Source organism: Rhinolophus ferrumequinum, chromosome 24 (genome assembly GCF_004115265.2).
Source record: "Rhinolophus ferrumequinum isolate MPI-CBG mRhiFer1 chromosome 24, mRhiFer1_v1.p, whole genome shotgun sequence".
Taxonomy (NCBI): Eukaryota; Metazoa; Chordata; class Mammalia; order Chiroptera; family Rhinolophidae; genus Rhinolophus; species Rhinolophus ferrumequinum.
In genome coordinates, this window is record NC_046307.1 from 22,294,653 (window position 1) to 22,318,750 (window position 24,098).

A 24,098-nucleotide genomic window follows, 5' to 3' on the forward strand; every position below is an offset into this window, starting at 1 on the left:
GAGTCACCTATTGATAACATACTAGTCCATTTTGCTTTATATTGTGTGTGTATGTGTGTATGTATAAAATATACACGATTTAAGGGTGAGCCCTGTGGCCTTTTACTCCTTAATGGTTCAGTGTGTATTTCCTAATAGGGACATTCTGTTACTGAAACATTGATACAGTACTTTATCGTTTGTATTCCAGTTTTGTCAGTTTTTTCCCCATTATGTCTTTTATAGCATTTTTCACTCCAATATAGGGTCCAGTCTTAGATTAGATATTGAATTTAGTCGTCATGTCTCTTTACCTTCCTTTAAAAAGAAATGAATGCACGGTTGTTTAGAAAATATAGAAAATTCAGGTAAGGCAGAAGGAAAATAAGTTCCTTGTGATCCTGCCACCCAGAACTAACTACGGTTAATAGTTTGGTGTATGCTCATTTAGCCTTCAAGTCCTTACCTGCATTTGTGTATGTTTATTTTTTAATATCATTTATTAAACCAAAAAACATAGCTGTTACTCCATGTACTGGCTTGTAGCCAGTACACTTCATTTAGTTTAATGATACAGCTATTAAAGATTTCCCAGGTGTCAAAATTCCATGTATTCAAACACATTTATTCTTAGGTGTTTTTTTTGTTTTGTTTTTTGGGTTTTTTTTTTAAGTTCTTTTGCCATACGTAACTAGAATAGTTGTGATCTAAATTCCCTAAATCGGTGTTTTTACCAGACCACTTTTTATGACCATGACCCTCAGTTGGAAACATTTTTACATCACAACCCAGTAAACATACACATAGATCTACACAGTAAAAGTTGAATGAAGCCATGTCCTTATTATATGCAGTCACTTTGGTATTTTCCATTTCTTTTTTCGAAGTGTTAGTTTCAGCCCATTAAATTAATTTCACAGCCCCTCAGTGGATTGTGCCTTGTAGTTTGAAAACACTGTCATGGACCAAATTGGAACAGGAAAATTGGCCTGCCATCTTCTTTGCCATGTGCATTGTGTCAGGTAATTTCCTTTGTTTGATAGTTCTAAATTTGCCACAACAAGAATATTAGCCAGTTTTTACTTTGAAGGCTTATCTGATTGTCACCCAGATGTGACGTCAGCACTAAGTGCATGTGTGATCTTGGGGTACAGAAGGATGGTAATTAGTCTGCTTCAACCACTTCGTAGATTTCCAGCCCTAAAATTCCCTTCATTTGTGTAAACTCTCAGTCTTCTCTATAAATAGTTTCCTTTTGATTTGACAAATTGGTATTTGTTAAAATAAGCCCTTTTGCTAGTCTTAAATCTGTAAAGTACATGAAATCTTATATTCTGAAAATCAACTTAAATTCAGTGTTACAGAGTACTTTTAATTTAGAAGGCTTTTTTCATCTTTTATTTCTTTTTTAATTATGTAAATAATATGTGCATTCCATATAGAACATTTGAAATTTTATAGATAGTGGTAAAAGGGGAAACGCTCATTATCTTCTCACCGTGGGGCATTTTAGTGAATAATCTTTCAGACTTCTTTCTATGCCAACATTATTCAACCACATAGTGGTATGTATAGCTATCATATGCTCTTCTCACTTGGTAGTAGTTATAAATATGATTCATGGTGTTTCTAATATGCAGTGTTGGAAACTGCACAGAAGAGTATGGCAACCCGTGAACTCAGAAGGGACACGCAACCTTTGGTGGGCTGCTGACTAGCATCCCAGAGGACCCGTTTGGAGCATAGCTCTACAAGTTCCCTGGGAAACGATTTCCAGGTCACAGGACCTCAGGGGGTTGAGTTTCAAGCACACTAAATCATTTGTTCTGATCCACAGCTACCAAATGGCTCATCCAACAGGACGTCTCAGTTGAAAGTTGTAGAGGTCAAGCCTGATATGTTTCCTCCATATAAGTACAGCTGCACTGTCACACTGGTAAGTGCAGTCAGGTGATGGGTTGACACAGAGATGGTTTGATTTTGTGGTTGAGGGCGAGTAGGAGTCTGAGGTGGGTGGGGAGTGGTAGTTGGGAGTGAGAGTGGCTTCAAGGAGAGATCACTGATTCTGAAGATCCCATTTCTGATCTACATGATAGATACTCGGTGAGTCAGCTCCGTTTGTTGTTTTTCCCAGATCTATAAAGCTGAAATCAGGATATTTCTGCAGAAAATAGTTGGAGGTGAGAAGCCATTCCAGCGTTAGCATTCAACTGTGTTTGGACCTTTTAGCCATATAGCTCCACAGATAAGTTTGGGAAATGTTACATTTTTCCTCCCTAAAACAGTCACATTCAATACTAGGGTTAAAGGGTTGGAGAAGTACTTTACTAAAGCAACTTACTTTGTTTAGCCTGGCATGTTGCACCAAGGTTTTCCCTCCTCCTCCCTTTATTTTTAACATAACACATATTAACATCCCAGTAAATAAATGTGTGACTCTGGGGTCATTTTTTTTTTTTCTGAAGGGTAAGCAGCATGGAGCAGTGGAATAAATTCTTGATGTCAAAAGACCTAGTCCAAAAGTGGTTCCAGCTCTGTTGCCAGCATGCCGTGTGACCTTGGGCAAGGCTCTTTCCTTCTCTGGTCCTCAGTTTTCATCAATTTGTAAAATGCTGCATTGGTTTAGATAGTATGTTGGAACTTCTCTCACTCTTAACATTCCCTAATTTTGTTGATCCTTAAGCTATCAACCAGTCAGATACCTTTTAACAGGTTCTCTGGCTGAGTTGAGTAAGATGCATATATTTTGAGAGAGCAGCTAGATGTTTAGAAATTCTTATCTGATAAAGACAGGTGAAGAAAGAATCATTCATTCAAAAAAAGACTTAACTGAGCACCTCCTCTGCACCAGGCCCTGTGCTGGGGATTCAGTAGGTGAACAAGACAGCAGAGTATATTGGGTTAGTACCTAGTCTGGCCTGATCTTGAGGAGAATGTGTCTCTTGTCCTGAGATCTGCCCAGGTTTCTTTTTCCAAAGACCTAATTACTATCTTCTGCACGCCATGCATATCCTCATCACCCCCGCCCTTCGGCAACAGGAGGCCACTAGGGTTATTACCATCAGGTGGAAACTGCCCAGGACCCTCTCTTTGGCTGGTGAGACAGCAGTTTGTCATGGGATACTAGATGCCAGAGCTTTGAGCTTAAGTAGTTCAGAAGTTACAATTTGTCTTTAGACAGGGCTTGAAATCTTGAGTTCACCAGTCTCTAGCACTGTTTATTAGAACAGGCCTGCTTCACTCTGCCAGTTGCCTGGACCCTGAAGGGATTTGAATTTCTGGCCTGTGACAGTTAACTCACTTGTTTCACAGCTGGGGAATAACTTGCCAAAATTATACAGGCTGTATTAAGATTGAAAGGAGATTACTTCAGAAAAGGATCTTGCTTCAAAGCTGTTTGGAAGTTAGTCTTAATCTGGTTTTGCAGTCGCCACTTTCTTCTCTGATTTACCGATAGCTGGTGGTCATCCTGGTTCTGGGCTCTGCCCAGGGGTCACTCAACATTTGAAGAATTGAACATTGGTCTTACTTTTTTAGGATTTGGGCCTGGCTACATCAAGAGGCCGGGGAAAGTGCAAGAATCCTTCTTGTAGCTATGTCTACACCAACCGGCATAAACCGCGGATTTGTCCCAGCTGTGGTTTTAACCTTGCCAAAGACCGGACTGAGAAAACCAAGGCTCTCGTGAGTTCCTTCCCCAAACACTTCCCTTGGTCTTAGGTTGGACTCTGTTAGCAGACCTGTTTTAGTAGAAATAAAAGGATTTCTCAGTACATGATAGTAATTAGGGCACCAGGACTGGAAGCAAGTTACAAGTTCTGAACGTGGACAAGTGGCTGCTTCTCTCTGGGTCTCCTTGTCCTCATTGCCAGGGTGAGGGGGTGACCAGGTATGCTGATCTCTGAGAACCTTCTGGCCCAGGGAACCAAGCGTTCATTCACCAACGAGAATGGTAACACAGGCGTTAAATAGGATGCAGCAGAAGAACAGGATGGAAGGTGGAAGGGTTACATCCTTTTAGCTCTGAGGCCTGATGGAAGACCTGTAAATAGTATTTTGGTAAACAGAGAATGTCAGCCCCAAGACTTTGTAGATTAGATCGCTGCTTCTCAAGTTCCTCGCAGTGCTTTTGGCTAATCACAAAGCTTTACTTCTATCAGTCTTGGCAAACCTGCTGTCTGAAGTTGGACCAAACTATTTGGATAGTAAGACACATTCCACTTGGCTCCTTGAGGCTCACTTTTTATTATTACAACCAGAAAAATTGGGCTTTTTCAGGGGTCCTCTGAATTTCCACATGTCAATTGTTTTTGGTTTTTTTTCCACCCATGAGTTTTTTTTTTAAAGAGAACAGAAAGTGACAGCATCTGAGACAGCAAATGGAATGACTAGGATGAGACTAATTAGAGGACTGTCAACTGATTTGCCTTGTAGGGGAAGAGGGGGGCACAGGTCAGAATCCGAGGGGGAGCCCAGCCACTCCAGATCCAAGCTGGACCTTGCGAAAGGCGCAGGATGTGGATAGAGGGGGAGGCATGCTGTGCTCAGGGACAAACATGAGCAAAAGTGATGAGGCAGGGAGTCAGTGATGTCCGCCTTGGTGAGAGGAGAGGGGGTATGGGGAAGAGTATGGAAATAGGCTTGACAGGCACCTCAGGGCCACATCGTGCAAGCTCTTTAATGCTAGACTGGGCAGTCTATGTTTTCAGTCAGTGAGGTCCCACTGAATGTCCTTGAACCAAGGAGAGGCCCAGAAGAAGGTTATGTGAGAAGGGAGACTTACTGGAAGTGGACAGAACATAAGTGGACTGAACTGCCTCAGGCTTCAAGGTTTCTTTGTGTATGAGAGGGGAACTTTCTGGCAGATGAATCTCATTTCTAGTCTCCAGGGCTGTTTCTGTGTTTGAGGTGGTGTTCTAAGGTTGTCATCTTTGTGAGAAAGGGAAGTGGAACTAAAGTGTGTGGGCAGTGGTGGCTTAGTGAGAAAAACACTTGGCCTAGGAATGGAGAGGTCTGACTGGGAGCAACCTTGAGCTGGAAGCTTGCCGTCTCCTGAGTTTTCGCTTCCCCGTCAGTAAAGCAAGGAAGAGAGGTGGGTTAGATCTGGACATTTTATTTTCAGGGCTATGAGCCCTAAAGAAGACTCCAAATTGAGCTTCAAGTCATCTGTAAACCCCTGAAATTGCATGTGCACAAGTCCGTAGCTTGCATCATATTCTTTTGTTCCCTGCGGTGCCCTCTGCTGGCAGTGAGCTTTCTTCCTGGATTCTCCACATGTTTAATGGGTTTTCACTGGCATTGACCATACCCTGTCTTCACTCCTTTTAGCTCCCTGAGACTAATTTCTTTTGGGGCAGGTATGCATGTTTGCCCCATACCTTCTAACCCGGAGGTTTGCATACACAACACAATAGTGTGTTGATCAGTAATTACGGGATGAAATTGCGTTCTGTGTAGGTAGACACTCTGAACGTTCCTTTCTCCTATAGCTGTTGGTATGGTTTGCAGCGTGGAAATGGATATTAGTCTCTAGATCTTGGATGATGAGGTGACTTAACTTTCCGGGTCAGGCAGGAATTGTCTAGGGACTTCTTGCCAATTGATTTCAAGCCCACTCTTAGGTCCTTCAGTCTTCAGTTTACTGGTAGCTGCTTACCCCCAGGACTTTTGTCACGTCCTGCACTACACCAGCTTGTGGGGAGCGCGAAGGGCCGCACAGGGTGAAGAAAAGACAGTAGCTATGAATAGAGTGCAAGCGGGGCAAAGGGGCTGCAGCCTCAAGAACTGAGCCCCAAAACGATCCTACGCGTAACTTTTATTAGTTAGGTGAGGAAGTAAAGGAGATAAAGCTTGTCAATCTCAAGATCTGTGAATTCCATACATTATAATAGGAAACTGATTCAAGCCAATCACTCTTGCCTGCAGGCAGCTGAACCGTAAGTGTCAGGATGTATGTACTTCCCCAAGGGACAAAACTTTATGCGTATGAATAGATGGAGAGCACATCATTGAGTCTCTTCCCCTGCAGGTTGTGGGAAGGAATGCAGCCACAGAGGCAGAGGCTCTCCTTAGCTGGGGGGAAGTGAGGGGCTGTGCCCACCTCTATGAACACTGTGGATTCTCCTGTTGGTCCCCACGCTGCTCTGCCTGGCTTAGGTTGCCACCCCCATGGGGAGTCGTACCCGTCATTGGCTGACCAGCCGTTTTTCTGGAGCCAAACGGAGACGTAAGGTGCAAGCACAAAGGTGAAGCAAAGTCCCTGAAAGGATCCGTCTCACAGACTCTCCTTGCTTTAGGGGCAGGTACAAGGAGACAGATGGGTAGGCTGCTTCATGGCAACAGACTTTCATCTTCAGACTTTCCCTCACCTTTTAATCTCCTAAATTTTGGGAGAAATAAAATTTTTTCCACAAAGGAAAAACAGGTCAGAAACCCAAGGGACCTTTGTGTGTATTGCTCTTTGGAGCCCCCTGGTGGCCATACATTTGCTCTGCAGTTTGTTTTCAGTGGCGGTAATTGAGACACCATCTCTGGACTGGAACAGTCTCCATTCTTTCCCATCTTTCAACTGTGGCTCAGAGCCAAAGGATAGTATTCCTGCCAACTGACCTTCCAGCCTGTGGTTCAGCATAGTCATGACGGAACACAAAACCTCCCAGGGCAACTCAGTTGTAGTGTCATTCATTCATTCATTCATTCAGTCTTTGTTTTAACAACCATATATTGAATGCTTACTGTGGGTCAGGCTTTTGGAGATACAAAGATCAGTAGGACATGGCCCCTTCCCTTGAGGAGCTTACAGTCTCGTGGAAGAGAATGATAAGTAATCAAACTGAGACAAATTGTCATAGGTATGCAGAATTAATAGAAAGCACCTTGTTATTAAGCACGTAACTTCTACAAAGTACATATGCCCAGCAAATATGAGTTCACATCTTTTGTGTTCTCTGGCTTCATGCTGGTATTGGGACTGAGTAAATAAACAGGGACCCTCTACTCTCTAAAGAGACAAGACTGGTTTACCAACTGTGAAACAGTGCATTCTTCAGTAAAGGAGCGGACTCTGGGAGCATGAAGGACGGAGATATTCAGGCTGTATTTGTACGAAGGGTCAGGGAGGGACCTCCACTGAAAAGGAACCTACGTGAGAAGGGACCAGTCTTTAGTGAGCATTTCAGAACCTTGTTCCTGGAAGCCTCTGACTAATATATAAAGTTCCCTTGTACCTAGAAGCCACAGAGCATTAAAAATAAGCACTTTAAGCAGTGCAGATATTTATTTATATATCAAAACTACCATGCATAGTTTTCATTGCATCCCATGCACTGTGCTAAGTGCTTTACTTATAATATCTGGTTTACTCTATACAAGTACTCTAGGATATTACTAGTATTTTGATCCTCCATTTCATAGTAGAGGAAATTCAAGGCTCAGAAAGATTAAGTAAATTGCCTTGGGTCACACATACACAGCTGTGAGGTGGCATATCCAGAACTGAAACCCAGGACTGTTACCCTCCAAACCCCATACGTGGTGAGTGGGAGCTGACGCTAGAATCTATTACCAAAGGCTATATATATAGTCCTTTCATTTTATTGATTGAGAAACTGAGCACCAGAGGGAGAAGGCATCTGCCGTGAGTCACAGTGAGTTATTAGCTGAGCTGGTTAGGAGCCTAGGTTTGCCACTTCTCAGTCATGGGCCATCCCTCTGCTCTTCAGTCTCTCATGATACAGCCTGAGGCTAGGTCTGTGCCCTGCACATTTGGTGATGCTCCACTCTCTTCCCAGGAGGCGAGCTCACCACTCCCAGATGTGCTGAGTGCCACAGAGCCCTTGAGCGCGGCCCAGAGGGAGGTCCAGCGCCAGTCCACACTGCAGCTGCTGCGCAAGGTCCTTCAGATTCCTGAGAATGAGTCCGAGCTGGCCGAGGTCTTCGCCTTGATTCATGAACTCAACAGCTCTCGACTCATCCTGTCCAACGTGAGTGAGGAGACAGTCACCATCGAGCAGACCTCTTGGTCGAATTATTATGAGTCTCCGTCCACGCAGTGCCTTCTGTGTAGCAGCCCATTATTCAAAGGGGGACAAAAGTAAGCAGCCCTTTCAGATCTACCCTGCACCTAGCTGTCCAATCTCAGTTGGTCCATATTGCCCCTTTCTTCAAACAACTTTTAAGATGTAACCTTGGCAGATGTTATTCTCTGCTCTTCTTAGGTTCCCTTTACTTTTCCAATTGCCAGTTATTAATAAAAGTAATAATTAGTAATTATCCATTATTTCCGTTGAAAATGCCTGAAAGTGATTGTCACCAATTTAGGATTTAGTTTACCTCTGGACTGCCTAGTGTAATGCTTGGATTTGGGAGTTCAGTGGAATTGGTTACATTGGGTAATAAATTGAGAGTTATATTAATTTTGGGGGTGATTCCACAGACCAGGTTCCAACAAAGTCGGAACATCCGCCTAGAAAACCTTGAAACGCAAGCTCTAGCACCTTCATTTTCCTGTTGTGTTGAAGTCTTGAGAATTTTGCTGTTCATCACTGAACCCTGGAGGTTGACATCCTTTCTGTTTTTGTTGATGTTTTACACACTAGCTCCATGGCCGGGCCCCAGGAGTGCTGGTTGCTGACAGCCAGCCGGCTGCAGGTGGTGACTGCCCAGGTAAAGATGTGTCTGAATCCCCACTGTCTGGCTCTACATAGCTTCATGGACATCTATACAGGTAGGTGCCAGTCTTCCTTCCCTTAGAGGGCCCCAAAGCAGTTTGAGAACAGCCTCTGGGGGTCAGATCTCTGGTCCTTTGAGTGCTGGGGCTTCTGAGAAAGAGGGCATTCTCAGCCCCTGAAGATTACATTTCCCTCTCAAGTGTTAGGATTCTCTTACCTAGGATCTTTAAACAAAGTTAACTTTTAAAAGAACCGATCTTCATTGTGGAAGAACTAGAAAATGCTCACAAGTGAAAAGAGAAAACAAAAAGTCATTAGTAATCCTTCTGCCATTAGATAACTAGTAAACATTGTGTTCTCTGGTCTTCCAGATGTGTTATTCATTTGTGCAGAATATAAGAAAGTATGGAGGAATTTATAGGTTTATAGCTTTTCTTCCAAATGTGCTAAATGTTATTTTGAAATATGCTTTTTAAAGTTTAGCAGTATATCCTGAGCATCTTCCTATGCCAGCAAGTGGAGATATGTAAGGCCATTTTTAAGTATGTGGCACTCCATTTTAGAGTCTATTTTATAATTAAATCTTTGTGTACAGCCTTAATTATTTCCTTTGCACAAATGCTCAAAAGTGGAATCGCTGTATATTCACCTGTTTCCCCTCTATTCATTTATCAACATCAAGCATTTATTGACTATTAACCATGTACCAACCACTGTGAGAATTATTTTTAAATTTTAACTTTATTTTTAAATTTACATACCGCTATGTAGTTCTGAGTTCTGGCAAATGCACTGAGTTGTGTAACTGCCGTCACAGGCAATATACAGAACAGTTCCATCGCCCCCAAACGTTCTCTTGTACTATCCCTTTGTAATCAAATGCACGCCTCACCCCTAACTTCTAACAACCCTGTGATACTCTCTCCATTTCTATAGTTTTATCTTTCTAGAATGTCATATAAATCCAGTCATAGTATGTAGCTTTTTAAATCTGGCTTCTTCACTAAGCCTAATGCCTTACAGATTCATCCATATTATCGTATCAATATTTTTTTCTTTTTTATTGTTGAGTAGTTTTGCAGTGTGTGGAGTGCCATAATTTGTTTATCTGTTCACTTGTTGAAGTTGAAGGGTGTTTGGGTTGTTACCAGTTTGAGGCAGTTATGAAGGGAGCTGCTATAAACATTCCTGTGCAGGCTTTTGTGTGAACGTAAATTACCATTTGTTTTTGGTAAATTCCTAGGAGTCAGATTGTTGCCAGGCCATATAGTAAGCATATGTTTAATTTTATAAGACCTTGCCAAACCATTTACCTAAGTATTTGTACCATTTTGCATTCCCTCTATCAATGGCTGAGTTCTGGCTTGCTCCACTTGTCCAATCTGCACTTGGTATTGCTTTGTGTGTGTGTGTGTGTGTTTTAGCCATTCTAATAGGTGTGTGTAGTGGTATCTCATTGTGGTTTTAATTTGTATTTCCTCGACGACCAGTGAGGTTGAGCATCCTTTCTTGGATTTATTTGCCATCAATATGTTGTCTTTGGTGAAGTATCTGTTCCATCTTTTGCCCAAGTAATTGGGTTGTTCTCATGTTGAGTTTTGAGAGTTCTTTATATATTCTGGATATGAGTCTTTTGTCAGATAAGTGATTTGCAGATATTTCCTTAGGGTCTGTGGCTTATCTTTTCACTCTCTTAACAGAGTATATCATAGAGCAAAAGTTCTTAATTATGATAAAGACCAGTTCATCAATTTTTTTCTTTTAGGGATTATGTATTTGACGTTATATCTAAAGTGTCTTTACTGGGGGGAAAATCATAAATATTTTCCCATGCTTTATTCTAAAATTTTTATAATTTTACGTTTTACATTTAGGTCTGTAATCCATTTTGAATTAATTTTTGTATAAAGTGTGAGGTCCATATTGAGTTTATTTTTTTGCCTGTGGATGTCCAATTGTTGTACATCTTTTCGTTGAAAGGTAGTCCTTTCTCCAGTGAATTGCTTTCATTCCTTTGTTGAAATCAGTTTGTCATACACATGTCAGTCTATTTCTGCATTCTATTCTCTTCCATTGGTTTATGTTGTTTATGTTGTTTACCACCCTGTCTTGATTGCTATAGCTTTATGGCAAGTCTTATAATTAGGTAGGGTGAGTCTTCTAACCTTGTACTTGCCTGAATCATTTTATCTATTTTAGTTCCTTCACATTTCCATATAAATTTTAGAATCAGCTTGTCAGTGTCTACAGAATCCTGCTAGAATTTTAATTGGGATTGTATTGAATCTATGGATCAATTTGGGGGAGTTTGACATGCTTAAAAATATTAAGTTGTCCCATCCATGAACATGGTCTTTCTCTCCATTTTATTAGTTATTCTTATATTTCTTTCGTCAGTGTTTTGTAGTTTTTATAGCATATAGATCCTGCACATATTTTGTTAGATTTATACCTATTTAATTTTGTTCAGTGCTAAATGACATGGTTCAATTTCTAGCTCCTTAATACTAGTATAGAAATACAGTTGGGTATTATTGATTTTGTACCCAATGACCTTGCACTGATTAGCTTTAGGAATTTTTTGTAGATTAATATAAAGTTTATCAATTTGACAGATAAAAACTGGTGTGTCATTTCTTAACTTGTATTTCTTTGATTATTAGGAAGATTGTATAACTTTTTGTGTGTTTTTTTCCTCCTCTGTGAGTTTTTTCTATTCTTCTTTGGGGTTATTTTATTGACAGTTCTTCCCTAGTTTATTTGTTGTCGTTTAAATTTGTGAATTTTTTTTGAACACGGTATTTTTTTGCTTTTTGTTGTTGTTTTAATTTTTATATAACCATTGCTTTCACCTCCTTTATAGCTTCAAAATGCCTTTGGTATCATGCTTAGAAAGGCCTTCCCCATTCCTTTATACCCTTCTTTAATGGGAACACATATTCTAAAGTATTGTTTTGTGCAGATTTGTGCATTATGTATTGTGAAAATGTAAACCCCCCTTTTTTTATTTGTCTTACATTGACTGCATTTAAATTCCTCTGAATCTTTCATCCCAGAATTTGGAATAGGGGTGATTTTATAGCCTTTGCCACATCCCCTGTATATCCCTGGCCTAAAAGATAGTCCTGGCCTTTCCCCATGGTGCAGCTGTGAGAGGTAGAGGAAGAAGACTGAGATGGATGGTAGGAAGATATTTCTTTGTTTGTCATAAAAAAAAAAAAAGTTCTATATATACATACATACATATATATATATATATATATTTTATTGCTTGCTTTTTTTCATTTAATGTATTATAGACAACTTTGTGTCAGAGCATTTAGGTCCACTTTATTCTTTGTAATGATGCATAGTTTGTTATTTTATGAATATACCATAATTTGTTTAACTATTCCCCTATTGAGTATTTAGTTCCCAATTTTCTACCATTGTGGATGATGTTACAGTGAATTTCCCTGTTGCCTCTCCTTAACCTGAAGGTCTCTTTAATGTGGGGAACAAGCTGCTAGTGAGTCTGGACCTGCTTTTTGCAATCCGAAACCAGATCAAGCTGGGAGAGGACCCCAGAGTGTCCATCAGCGCTCTTCTGAAGTCAGTGCAGGAGCAGACAGGTAAAGGCTGGCTCCCTCCCTTTCCCAGTTCTAGTCCTAAGCTCCCTGGGAATTTTCAGTGATGGGCTTTGTTGAAATAGTCAGTCATCTTGGGGGAAAGTCTGATATTTGGAAAAGGAAACCTTCTTGGCTCCCTAACACACGCCTCCTCTTGAATTTTACAAGGCCAAACCAACTTTGGCAGGCATGAGTCTGTCTCTGCATCCAGGGACCCTCAGCCTGAGTTTAAACTGACTTGTAGAAGCTCATTCTTTGATGGTAGGTAGACTTGGCTTTACTGCCTGTTAATCAGACTCATTTTGAATGAACAGCTTCTGGAGGTCTGCTATCAGTCCCAAGGTTCATGCTGAGAATTGAGGGTGGGGATCACCTTCCTTACTATTGGAAATTATTTTTCCCCTTGCTTTCCTTACTTGTTTCTGTTTGTTCTTTTCCATCCTATTCCTACGTACTCCAGTCCCCCTGTACCTTCCCTGCTATGAGCTCAGATGGAGTAGAGCAAAAGTTCTAGAGTCAGACAGGCCTGAGTTTGAGTCTTGGTTCTGCCACTTAGTGGCAATGTGATTGTGAACTAGTTATTCTCTGTGCCTCAGTTTCTCCAGTTATCAAATGAAGATAATAATAGCTCATGGTTCATAAAGATGGGAGAGTTAAATGAGATAATACATTTGAAGCTCTTAGCATAGCATCTAGTGCCTAGTAGGTGCTTAGTCCAGGCAGCTAAAACTCTGATTGGAATTGCTCTCTGGGTTGCCACCTGAGCACTTGAGGGCCAGGGTGCTTTGACCCTTGGGGTGGTTAGTACTCTGGGGTGTTCTTAGGGGAGGAGCCATCTTGTAGAATTGCTATTCTTGCTAACTCATCCCCAGTGGCCTCAGGGCTTTTTTCTTTGACTTACTTGGAACTCTTGCTCTCCTTCCAGAGAAGACGCTGACCTTGGAGGAGATAAGCCAGCTACAAGAGCTGCTGTGCAATGGCTATTGGGCTTTCGAGTGCCTCACTGTCCGAGACTACAATGACATGATTTGTGGCATCTGTGGCGTGGCCCCCAAAGTGGAAATGGCCCAGAGGAGTGAAGAAAATGTGCTGGCACTGAAGAGTGTGGAGGTAAGTGCTTCACAGGCACTGTGGGTGACCTTTAAAACTGTCCTCACACTTTGCCTGCATGATGTCCCCAAGGGCAGATGGCTCCAGTCCTGTCCTATGTGAGGAGTTTGTTTTCCTGCCACTGCCAGGTTTTCATCTAAGGAAGGTCAGATGGAAATAGAGGCATTTGTTACTCAGTCAACAAATTTACTAAACATGAACTAGGTGCAAGTTTTGGACACTTAGGAAATGGCACTTTAAAAACTCACAAAGTTTGTGTGCTCATGGAGTTCAGATTCTGGTTTGGGGAGACAGGAAACAAACATGAATACTTATGTATATCATATTAATATAATATTTTCATATATACTGTGTTAACTGAGAGAACCATAGTGACAATAAAGCAGGTGAGGAAAAGACAGCAGTGTGGTGGAAAGGGGAGTTCCTGCTTTATGGAGGGTAGTCAGGGATGGCCTCTCTGATCGGGGGCATTTGTATAGAAACTGAAGCCCATGTAGCTCTTGGGGAGACACAGCCCAGGCAAAGGGAGCAGCAAGAACAGGGTCTCTGGTGGGTTTGCTGGGCGTGGAGAGGAACAGCATCGAGGCCGGTGTGGCTGGAGTATGTGTGCAATGGAGAGAGTGGTAGGATGTGTGAGGGTCAAGAAGCCGCGGAGGCCAGACTACATGGGGTTGCCTGGGCTGGGTTAAGGACTTACATGCAGTAAAATGGAGTTTCTGGAGGATTTTAAGGAATTGATCTGACTTAATTTCTTAACTGAAAAATATTCACACACAGATACCACCAAACTCAGATGGCTTTATACATTAATTCTAACAAATAATCCAAGAAATACATAATTCCAATTATAGAAGAATAGCAAAGGCTGGTACGTTTCCCCAACTCATTGTAGTAAGGCCATATAACCTTGAAAACGTAACCAGACATTTAATGTAAGAGAAAGAATTGGGGTTGATTGTACTTGTGAAGGTAGATGGCCAAAGTCCTGAATAAGATTATAGCACATCAACTCTAGCAATGAATAAAGTAATCCATCCTGACTAAGTTTATCCCAGGAAAGCAAGATTCTTTCAACATTAGAAAATACACTAATGTAATGTACTACTTAACAGATTAAAGGAGAAAACCCATGTGATTGTTTCATTAGATGTAAAAAAGGCTTTCAGTATTATTCAAATACTGGTTTATGATAAAACTCTTGGAAAACTGGGGATAACAGGGAACCAAAAATCCCATAGGTTAGTTAACTCTTTCCCACGATCAATGCTGAGAGGTCTGCTCTGCATGCATAGGCGTAGGTATGGCGTGAGTATGCGTGTAGTCACGCTGGATGTGAGCTTTCCATCTCTGAACTGGACTGTTGTGACCAAAAAGGACTGGAACACAAAATGACTCTTTAGGCACTGAACCTGCAGCTCACCTGTTCACCATTGGGGGAAGTGCGGGATCTCTAGAAAAAAGTTTTGGTGTATTTTCATATGGCCAACTGAGCATATTAAGGATTTAATACATGTTCTCCTTTTCTTCCTAATTGAAAAAAGGTATATGTATATATTGATCAAATATTTCTATTTGAAGAATAGTGGCGCATAACAAAACATGGAAACAAGCATGCTTCCTAGAGCTTTCTAAGTGTTCCTTGTAGATAAAATGAACAGTAAAAGATTTTTGCTTTTGTGTGTTACCTCACCAAGAGGCTATTCCAGACTCACTCAGATCTGCTTGCTTAATGGTAATATTAATAGTAATGCAGCTATGAGTTATGGAGTATTTTGTTACGTATGTCCAGTTCTTACTCTGTACTGGCTGCTTTACTATATGACTGACTGCTCACCCTAGCCATCTGAGATTTGTATAGATGAAGATAGATGTATAGATGAAGCCCAGGAGACTTGGTCCAAGTTCACCCAGCCAGGAAGGGGTGGAGCTGGGATTTGACCTCGGTCAGGCTGTCTGACTCCCAAGTAAGAGCTTGTAGACACTGCCATGCTCACCAGTACCTCCTGGGTCTCTGAGCTCTGGCTTTTCTAAGCACATCTGGCTACAGAGACTCTTTGGTTTCTGGATAGACAGAAGCCCACCTCCCTCTAAAGCTCACGTCTCTTGATCCTGCCTGGCACCTGCCTTATCCTGATCAAGGCTCTTTCCTCGTGGAGTAGTAGTCCCTGCATTCCCACTATGCATGTTTTGTCCCTTCTAGGGAACTGGGTATTTCTTTCTAGAGACCAGGACTTACTTTATTTTCTCCCTTTTGTGTTTGCAGAGTGGTGTGTCAGGGGAGAAGGGGGTGGGAGGTATTCTGAAGTCTGAAAGAAAACAGGAAGTTACTGAACAGAACTTGTATATGCTGTTATCCCCGAGGACACTGCCTGATTGGCCCCTCCCCTCAGGGACTGTCTAGAGGGCTCTCTGGACTAATGACAACAGCCATGTCACTTTGTGCACACAGCATACTTTGTTGGTATTTCCTGTTCCCTGTTCTTTGTGGAGAGGATGGGCTCAGCATCTTGTGAAATTGTGTTGAGAGACTTGTGTTATTTACTCAACATGTAGTCGTGCCTTGTGAGTTGGGGAAAGAAAGGGAAGTAAGATGGGGCAGATTCTTGCGTAGACTTTGTGAGCTTAAGAATTACATCACTTACACACCTCCACGTTACGTACCTTCACACTAAACTCTTTAGTGTGGAGGGCTTGCTCAGCGCCACACACAGGGTTTCTGATTCCGTAGGTCTAGAGTGGGGCTGAGAATTTGCCTTTCTCCCAAGTTCCCAGGTGATGGTCACGCTGGCCCCGGGACCACACTTGGAGAATTGCTCACATAAGGATTTTTTTTTTTAATGCAAAGTTAGGGATTTAGTTCATACAGATTTGATACGTGGCCCAGGTATCAGCACTGCTAAGTAACCTGAATGATTCAACTTCAGGTAATAGGATCAGGGTCACATTTTGAGGACCGTGTAAGAGGGATACAAGAGGCCAAATTGACAGCACGAGTGCTAGATACCTGCAACAGATAAGCAAATGCTGCCTAAGGTAGAGGAATTAGCTGTGTGCTGGCAATTCTGGGAGGTCCTCTGGAGGAGGTCAGGATCAACAGGCCTTGGAAGTGGGTGGCTGTCACTCACTTTTATTCTGATGACTCCTGCCAGCTGGGTATAGGGATGAAGGGTGTGGGCTTCGGAGCTAGACCTTTGTTCACATTCCTGTTCTGTCCCGTACTCCAGTAGTCTCACCTCAGACACCGCAGGCTTGTATAGTAGTAATTAGACAGTGTCCGGCACAGAACAGGTACTCAGGTACTCAGATGGCAGCTCTTCTTTCCTTGCAAGGCAGGGGAAATGATATGAATAAAGTTATAGATGCAGAGGGACTTGGGACCCATTCAGGTCTTGGGGAGCGCTGTGGTGTAGGAGAAAGGAACGTGGCCAGAAGGCAGTGGGGTACTGAGATGTCAGACTCGGGGCGTCCCCGCAGTGCACGCTCTCAGACCTCCCACCCCAGCCTTGGTTGTCCCGAGTATATCGGTAGGCTATTGTGTTGCTAATATTCTGTGGCTCCTACAGTTTGACCTTTTTTATTCTGACCTTTTAGTTCACCTGGCCTGAGTTCTTGGGCTCTAGTGAGGTAAACGTGGAGGACTTTTGGGCCACGATGGAGACAGAGGTGATTGAGCAGGTGGCCTTCCCCGCCAGCATCCCCATCACCAAGTTTGATGCCTCTGTTATTGCCCCCTTCTTCCCACCACTCATGAGAGGAGCTGTGGTCGTCAACACTGAGAAAGACAAAAGCCTGGATGTGCAGCCAGTACCTGGTAAGGCCGCCCAGTGGCTGGCTGGGGTCAGGGAAGGGCCCAGTTCAGAGTCTGGGACGTTGTCCACAGCAAGACAGCGCCAATGCAGAGAGGGGGCCGGCCCTGCCCAAAGGGCTCCTTCTGGAAGGATAGGACAATCTGACAGAATCCCCTAGAGATTAAAGTCACGGTGCAGAATTTTGAAGAGCTGCCGGCTGTATTATATAGGCCTGACCCACGCAGCCCATCGTCAGCCTCTGGGATGCACTGCCCTGAACAGTGGCCGTTGTCCAAGAATGCTTATAGGGCTCGAACCCCAGAGAGTCTCATCGGTAAGTATGGAGAGGGAGGCCAGAGAGTCTGTCTTCTAAACAGTCTTGAAGATGCTTTTGGAGGTGCTCTGTGGATATACATGTAGATGGCGGGACAAGCTGTTGAGAGGGTTAAGTTTCTGACAGCACAGATTTGAGTCCCAGCTATGCCACTCAGTAGCCATGTGACCTCCACCAAATCCCTTCATTGCCCTGAGCCTCTGTTGCTTCATTTACAAAGAAGGCATGATACTGTCACCCACCTCCTGGGTTTTGAAGATAAGTGAGCTAATACAGTTAGAGTGGTAGCCGCCTACTTTTTTTTTTTATTATTGAAACTCACAATAAGAAATAGGTTTTGCATCATGACCCAGCATGATACTCATGTAAGTACGTACATGTATGTATATTTGTAACTGAAAACTTTTATAAAACAGTACGTTTTCTTATCAAGTGCACTGTACTCTATTTTCTATTTTATTTCATTTTTAAAATTCTGGATATGACCCACTAAATTGATTTTTATAAGGATTTAAATGTGATCCACTGGTTCTCAAACAGTGCTTCCTAGCATTAGATACTGAGGTCCCACCTCTTGTTTGCAGCTTCAAGGCCCAAGAATTGTTTTTTAAGGCCACCACGTAACGTGTTTCCCCGAAAATAAGACCTAGCCGGACAATCACTCTAATGCGTCTTTTGGAGCAAAAATTAATATAAGACCTGATATTATATTACACCCATCTTATAGTAAAATAAGACCGGGTCTTATGTTATAATAAAATAAGACTGGGTCTTATGTTAATTTTTGCTCCAAAAGACGCATTAGAGTGATTGTCCGGCTAGGTCTTATTTTTGGGGAAACACAGTAGTTCTATTGATTAAGCAGGTTCAGGAACATAGTGTATAAAGAGCATTTTTAAAATGGGAGCTGCTGCTTCTCTTGGTGCTGCAGTTGTGGTAAGCATCTGAGATCTTGGTTCTGAAAGACCTAAAAGGTTAAAAGCTGACCCATTTGGGATTCTTTGCAAGGGCGCTCTGCTGGCTATCTCCCCTAGATGTTTAAGGGCACAAAGCCAGTTCCGAGAGACTTCACATCTCTGCGGGAGTCACAAGACCTGCCTGAGTCCACCTCCCCCAGCACCCCGGACAGTGTCAGGGCGGAGCCTGCTTCCACTCCTCGCTGTACTGTAGGCCTAGCCCCCTTGTTCTCACCTCATGCATGAGGGACTGCTTTCACCTCTGTCGGCAGGTGGCAGTCCCCTCCCTTCAGTACCATCATCTCTTGCAGGCAATGGCAGTGTCTTGGTGAGGCTGCTCCAGGAGGGCACCTGCAAGCTAGAGGAGATGGGCTCCTACAGCGAGGAGGAGCTGCAGCACCTGCTGAGGCAATGTGGCATCCCCTTTGGGGCCGAAGACTCCAAAGTGAGTGTCGGGCAGCCGTGGAGTCAGGGACGTTGGGAGCCCTCTAGGCAGGGATACGAATACCTGTGCCTGGGCAGCTGTGCTGTGTTGGTCAGAGGGAGGCAGTCAGGCCTGGGAGGTCGTTAGTCCAGCTCGAGACGTTCATGTCCGTTCCTCTGTTGACGGGAGTGAGTTCAGACTCCGGGGGTGGGAATCCTGGCTCTTCTGCTTACTATGTGACCTTGGATAAGCACCTTATATTTCTGAACCTCATTTTCCTCATTTGCAAAGTGGAAATAACCAAAATACCAACCTCACAAGGTTGTTGTCAGGAAGTCACTTTGTACAGTGTCTGATTGTCACCTCTCCAGGCTCTTAGAAAATGAGTGCTATTACAATTCAGAGAGAGAGGGAGAGCGAGAGTGTTGCATCCATACATCATTTACTTCCTACTAACGTGCTATTGAGAATGTTATGCTTCCTTTAAGTTCAGACTCAAGTGCTAGCTTCTCTTTGAAGCTTTCCGTGCCCTGGAGAAAGTAGGAAGAACCCAGGCCTGAGTAACCTGGATAGAGTGGCAATTTGATCAGTCTGGCTGGCTGTGTCTGTGACTGGGTCCTTTTAGGGCCCCAGGGTCCCCATCTATACCTAGAGGACATTGGGCTGGTGAGGCTCAAAGGCCCACCCACTCTGGCCTTGACAGTGTATTCTTTTGCTTTAGGTATTGAAGTGAGTATTTGGTGCTGTGCACCGTTTATTGGTGTGTTTTTCATCTTGTCCTTCTGCTCCAGGACCAGCTCTGCTTCTCCTTGTTGGCCCTCTATGAGTCTGTACAGAATGGAGCCCGAGTTAGACAGCCCCCGCCTCATCTCACAGGGGGTAAAATCTACAAGGTGTGCCCCCATCAGGTAAGAAGATAGGTAAGAAGAGCGTGGGGTGAATTTGTTTTTCATGGTGGTTTGCCCACACAGATTGATCCAGCTCATCCTTTGTGAGCTGGGACTTAGCTCACTGGGCGGCCTGTGGAGTAGCTCCTCACAGGTCAGATGCTACCCTCTGGACTAGGGAGGGACTGGGGGTCATCATTAGTTAGTATTTATTCAGCACCCTACCAGGTGCTGGCCCCTGCTTCAGCTGTTAAGGGTACAGAGGTGAGCAACAATGTCATTCCTCCCTAGTTGACCTCATTTTAGTGGGAAGATGAAGTCACAACAGCTTGTGTTGGTAGTTCTGAAGGAACTAGGCAAGGGCCCAAGATAGGAAGTAAGGAGGAGGGACCTGCTCTCCATGGGGCCGCCAGAAAGGCTGAGAGCCCCACTGATGAGCTAGGGAAGGAATGTTCCAGCGGAGGGAAGAGGGACCGCTAAGCCCTGAGTGGGGAAGCCTAGTGAGCCACGAGGAACAAGGTTGGAAAGGTCACCAGAGGTCAGATCGTGTAGAGCATTGGAGGCCAGAGTAACAGTTTGGATTTTTTCTGAGAGTGATGAGGGACCCATTGGATGGTTTTGAATGGGAAATGGGGTGGACATGGTCTGATTTTGGTTTTAGGAAGATCCCTGTGGAGGGTTTGGACGGGGTGGGCACCAGGATCGCTCTGGAAGGCTGTGTACTGAGTGGCAGAGTAGGTCCAGCAAGATCCGGGGTGGGGCACACCCTGTACAAGTACTAAGTGGGAAGAGGGCACTTAGCAGAGTGTCAGTTCACTGAGGTGTGGGAGTGGGCCAGGCAACCTGGCTGGCAAAAGAGCGTGGGGTTTCAGCTCCTTTACCAAAAGCTGAGTCTGAGTGAGATGCTGGGTGCCTCCGCCCTGGCAGATCAGAGCCTGCTCAGAAGCTCGTGTTCATGTGACTGGGACCATCTCACGACAAGCACTTGACAGCACAGGGACAGCTGTGAGAGCCACAGATCTCAGGGCTGTGGTGGGAGATCCGTATCACTTGGAGGCGACAGCCAGGCCTCGTGGGTGTAAAGGAGGAAGGTAGAGGCAGAGGCAGAACTTTGCAGTGTATGTAGAGCTACCTGGCAATGGAGTGGCACTTGGGGACCCTGTCATTAGAGGTGTTTACTAGCCTCCATCAGGGCTGGTGGGGAACTGCTCAGAGGACAGATTCTTAGACCCCACCCCCAGAGGCTGTGCCTAGGTTTGGGGCGGGGCCCAGGAACCTCCATTTCTAACCAGTTCTTAGCTCCCGATGCTGTGCAGCCAGGATTGGGAACCACTGGGCTAGACGGTGGTATTGGGTAGGGGGAGACGGAAGGGGGAGGCAGGCAGACAGATACCCTGGGGGTATTTCAGCCTCAGTTGAGGACCAGGGGCTCCCAACTCTTCTTTCAGGAGGGCAATGATGAACTGGTGACTTCACTTAGGGACAGAAGTAGGCGGGAAACAGAATGTCATGGGCTCTGGCAGGATGACTGTTGCTTCAGTCATGAACCCTGATTTTTTGTCTTCCTGGGAAAAAGCCAGTGAAGACTTGACTCAATCTGTGCAGATGGGCTTCTTAACCCTGTGTGTGCCCCCCATGTCCGCCCCCAGGTGGTCTGTGGCTCCAAGTACCTGGTGCGGGGCGAAAGTGCCCGTGATCATGTGGATCTGCTTGCCTCTTCCCGCCATTGGCCACCTGTCTATGTGGTAGACATGGCCACACCAGTGGCCCTGTGTGCTGACCTCTGCTACCCAGAGCTGACCAACCAGATGTGGGGGAGGAAGCAGGGCTGCTTCTCTAGCCCCACAGAGCCGCCTGTGGTGAGTTTCCTGCTGGGGGCCTGGAAGAAACCCCGCAGAACCACGTCTCCCCCTGGTTCTCCCGGGAGGCCTTCTGGGAACCCTCTCCAGCACCCTTTCTCTCCATCAGTATTTAGTCTTGATGCTCTGGAACCAGCATTTACTGTACAAACTTACTGATCAACCCCTGGGTCTGTGAGGCTATACAGCCTGTCACTTAGTGTGTCCAGGGTGTCCCAGACACAGGTGTTTTGGGGGTCAAATGGGTTGCCTTTCAGATAAGCCTAGAAAATTGACACCTTTGAGTCATCATGTACCCTAACAAGCCACAGACCCCAACAGTCCTGTGTTGGATTTCACCGTGAACACACTACATGGCATGTTTGTTATCTAGAGGCACAGTGGCTTAGAAAACTGGCCTTACACAGCCCTGTCCTTTTAAAAGGGGAGAGTAAGGCCCAGAGGGGGAAATAGATTTGTCCGGTGTCACACAGCAGGTTAGTGGCAGAGCCCTTGTCTCTGTGTATCAGTGCATTGTACCAGGCAGTGGTTCTTACCAGAAGCATGTGCCCTCCAAGGCCAACTGTGCCCTTTGCAGGAAGAAACCTTAGGATTGGTAATAGGAAGGGAACGTCATTGTCATCAGTTGCCTTTTCCTTGTTCCCTGGGGCTCACTGGCTCTGTGAACTTGTCTGGACACTGCGAGAGGCGTCTGAGCCTCAGTGGGAGCTGCTCCCTTGCCACTTCCCTGCAGCCTCTGCGGTAATAAAGAATGGCAGCTCAGTAATCCAACATCTGCTCTAGTTGCTGTCCCCATTTCACCCATGAGGAAACTGAGGCCCAGGGGGAGAAGAGGGGACTTGTCCCATGAGACCCGCTGTGAAGATTTAAACAGGTCTGATGACCGCACAGCCTTCACTCAGGCCTACCACACAGATTCTGCCTTAATCGTTCCCTCATCAAAGCGGCTTCTGTCTTCTAGAGCGTGTCCTGCCCAGAACTGTTAGACCAGCATTATGCCGTGGACATGACGGAGGCTGAGCACTCCGTCCAGCACCCGGTCACCAAGACTGCCACCCGGCGCATCGTCCATGCAGGCACCCAGCCCAGCCCTGGTGATGCCAGTGACGGCCACCACTCCTTGGCGCTGTGCCCCGAGCTGCTGCCCTACGCCGCCGTCCTGGCCGCCATCACAGACAGCAGGCCGCACAGCATCCGCCAGCGGCCCATCGCCTTCGACAACGCCACCCACTATTACCTCTACAACCGCCTCCTGGACTTCCTCACCAGCCGCGAGATTGTCAGCCGGCAGATCCACGACATTGTGCAGAGCTGCCAGCCTGGCGAGGTGGTCATCCGCGACACCCTTTACCGCCTTGGGGTGGCTCAGATCAAGACGGAGACAGAGGAGGAGGGTGAGGAGGAGGAGGTGGCCGCAGCGGCAGAATAAGCCAGGGGCGACGCCATCTCTCTCAAGCCATAGTGAGGCCCTGCCCGAGGCAGATCCCCAGGGGCCCAGCGGCACATTCACCTGTGGGAGGAGGGCCTCTGATGCTGGGCCTGACCAAAGAGCCCCCATTTCCTGAGTACCCTGGGGCACGGGGTCCTTGGTTCTCCATGTTTGGGGGGTCAGGAGAGGCACCAGTATACTCCTTACCAGCTGTGAGAGAGCACTTAGGGGACATAGTATGTTCAGCAGAGGGAAGGGAGGCTAAGGGAAGGCCAGTATCTGGCGGCTCCCCTGGGGCCTGCTGCGGGTCAGGGCGGAGGTCCCGGGGTGGGCTGAGGGGGAGTCCAGCAAGGTGGGCAGGCAGCCGACGTGGCTCTTCTTGCCCCTGAGAACGCTTCTCCGGCCCCCTGCAGCACATGAGCTCCTTTGCTCGTTGTCTTTGACTCAGGGCCTTGGCCTCGTTAGCTCTAAGGGCTCCTGTGGGCTCGTTTCTCCCAGGGGAGGGATGCACTTCCCTCTTGCTCTTCTTGCACCCAAGCCTGGGGGAAGCGAAGGAGGGAGAGACAGGCAGCCACGGCTCTTCCAGGACTGTCCTCTCTGCCTGAGCTTTGAGGAAGAGGATCCCTTTCTTCCTTTCCCTGGCCACTGCTGCTGCACCCTACATCCTCTCTGGGCTCTGGACCCTCACCACAGAGGGGATGTGGCCCGTGGCATGACATAACTGGCAGCAGTAGGAAAACTCCCTTCTGTGAAGGGGAAGCAGACTGGGCCATAAGGAAAGAGTAGGACTGGCTCAAGTGCCCGAGGTTTGCTTAGGGCACGGGAATCGGCCGTGTGTTATTTAATTTATTGAGAGGAGTGGAGTAGGTGGCTTTTTTTTCCCTCCCTCTTTCCCCAGCAAGAATAAAGTTTATTAAATTATCTGGTTTTGGTGAAGCAAGAGTCAGTACTATGCTCATTGTGTGGGGTGCAGTGCGGTTGAGCTCTGGAAGTGCTGAGCTAGTCACTTGACATGAACGAGGGATGGCAAGAGGTTCCAGGGAATCCGAAAGCCC

The 24,098-nt window shown here is 45.3% G+C and overlaps 1 protein-coding gene across 2 annotated transcripts in view; it reads left to right on the forward strand.

The window, feature by feature from the left end:
- Window positions 1–23,986, forward strand: part of HMGXB3 (HMG-box containing 3) — a 42,890-nt gene extending 18,904 nt beyond the window's left edge. For both annotated transcript variants that reach the window (XM_033095882.1, XM_033095883.1), the window contains 11 exons: window positions 1,817–1,915; window positions 3,517–3,663; window positions 7,770–8,071; window positions 8,577–8,704; window positions 12,128–12,259; window positions 13,182–13,366; window positions 16,958–17,177; window positions 18,756–18,889; window positions 19,660–19,776; window positions 21,405–21,614; window positions 22,576–23,986. In XM_033095882.1, the coding sequence (XP_032951773.1) occupies window positions 1,817–1,915; window positions 3,517–3,663; window positions 7,770–8,071; window positions 8,577–8,704; window positions 12,128–12,259; window positions 13,182–13,366; window positions 16,958–17,177; window positions 18,756–18,889; window positions 19,660–19,776; window positions 21,405–21,614; window positions 22,576–23,043 (2,142 nt within the window). In that variant the 3' untranslated portion in view covers window positions 23,044–23,986. The remainder of the gene's footprint in view (window positions 1–1,816; window positions 1,916–3,516; window positions 3,664–7,769; window positions 8,072–8,576; window positions 8,705–12,127; window positions 12,260–13,181; window positions 13,367–16,957; window positions 17,178–18,755; window positions 18,890–19,659; window positions 19,777–21,404; window positions 21,615–22,575) is intronic.
- Window positions 23,987–24,098: the final 112 nt, after the last annotated feature.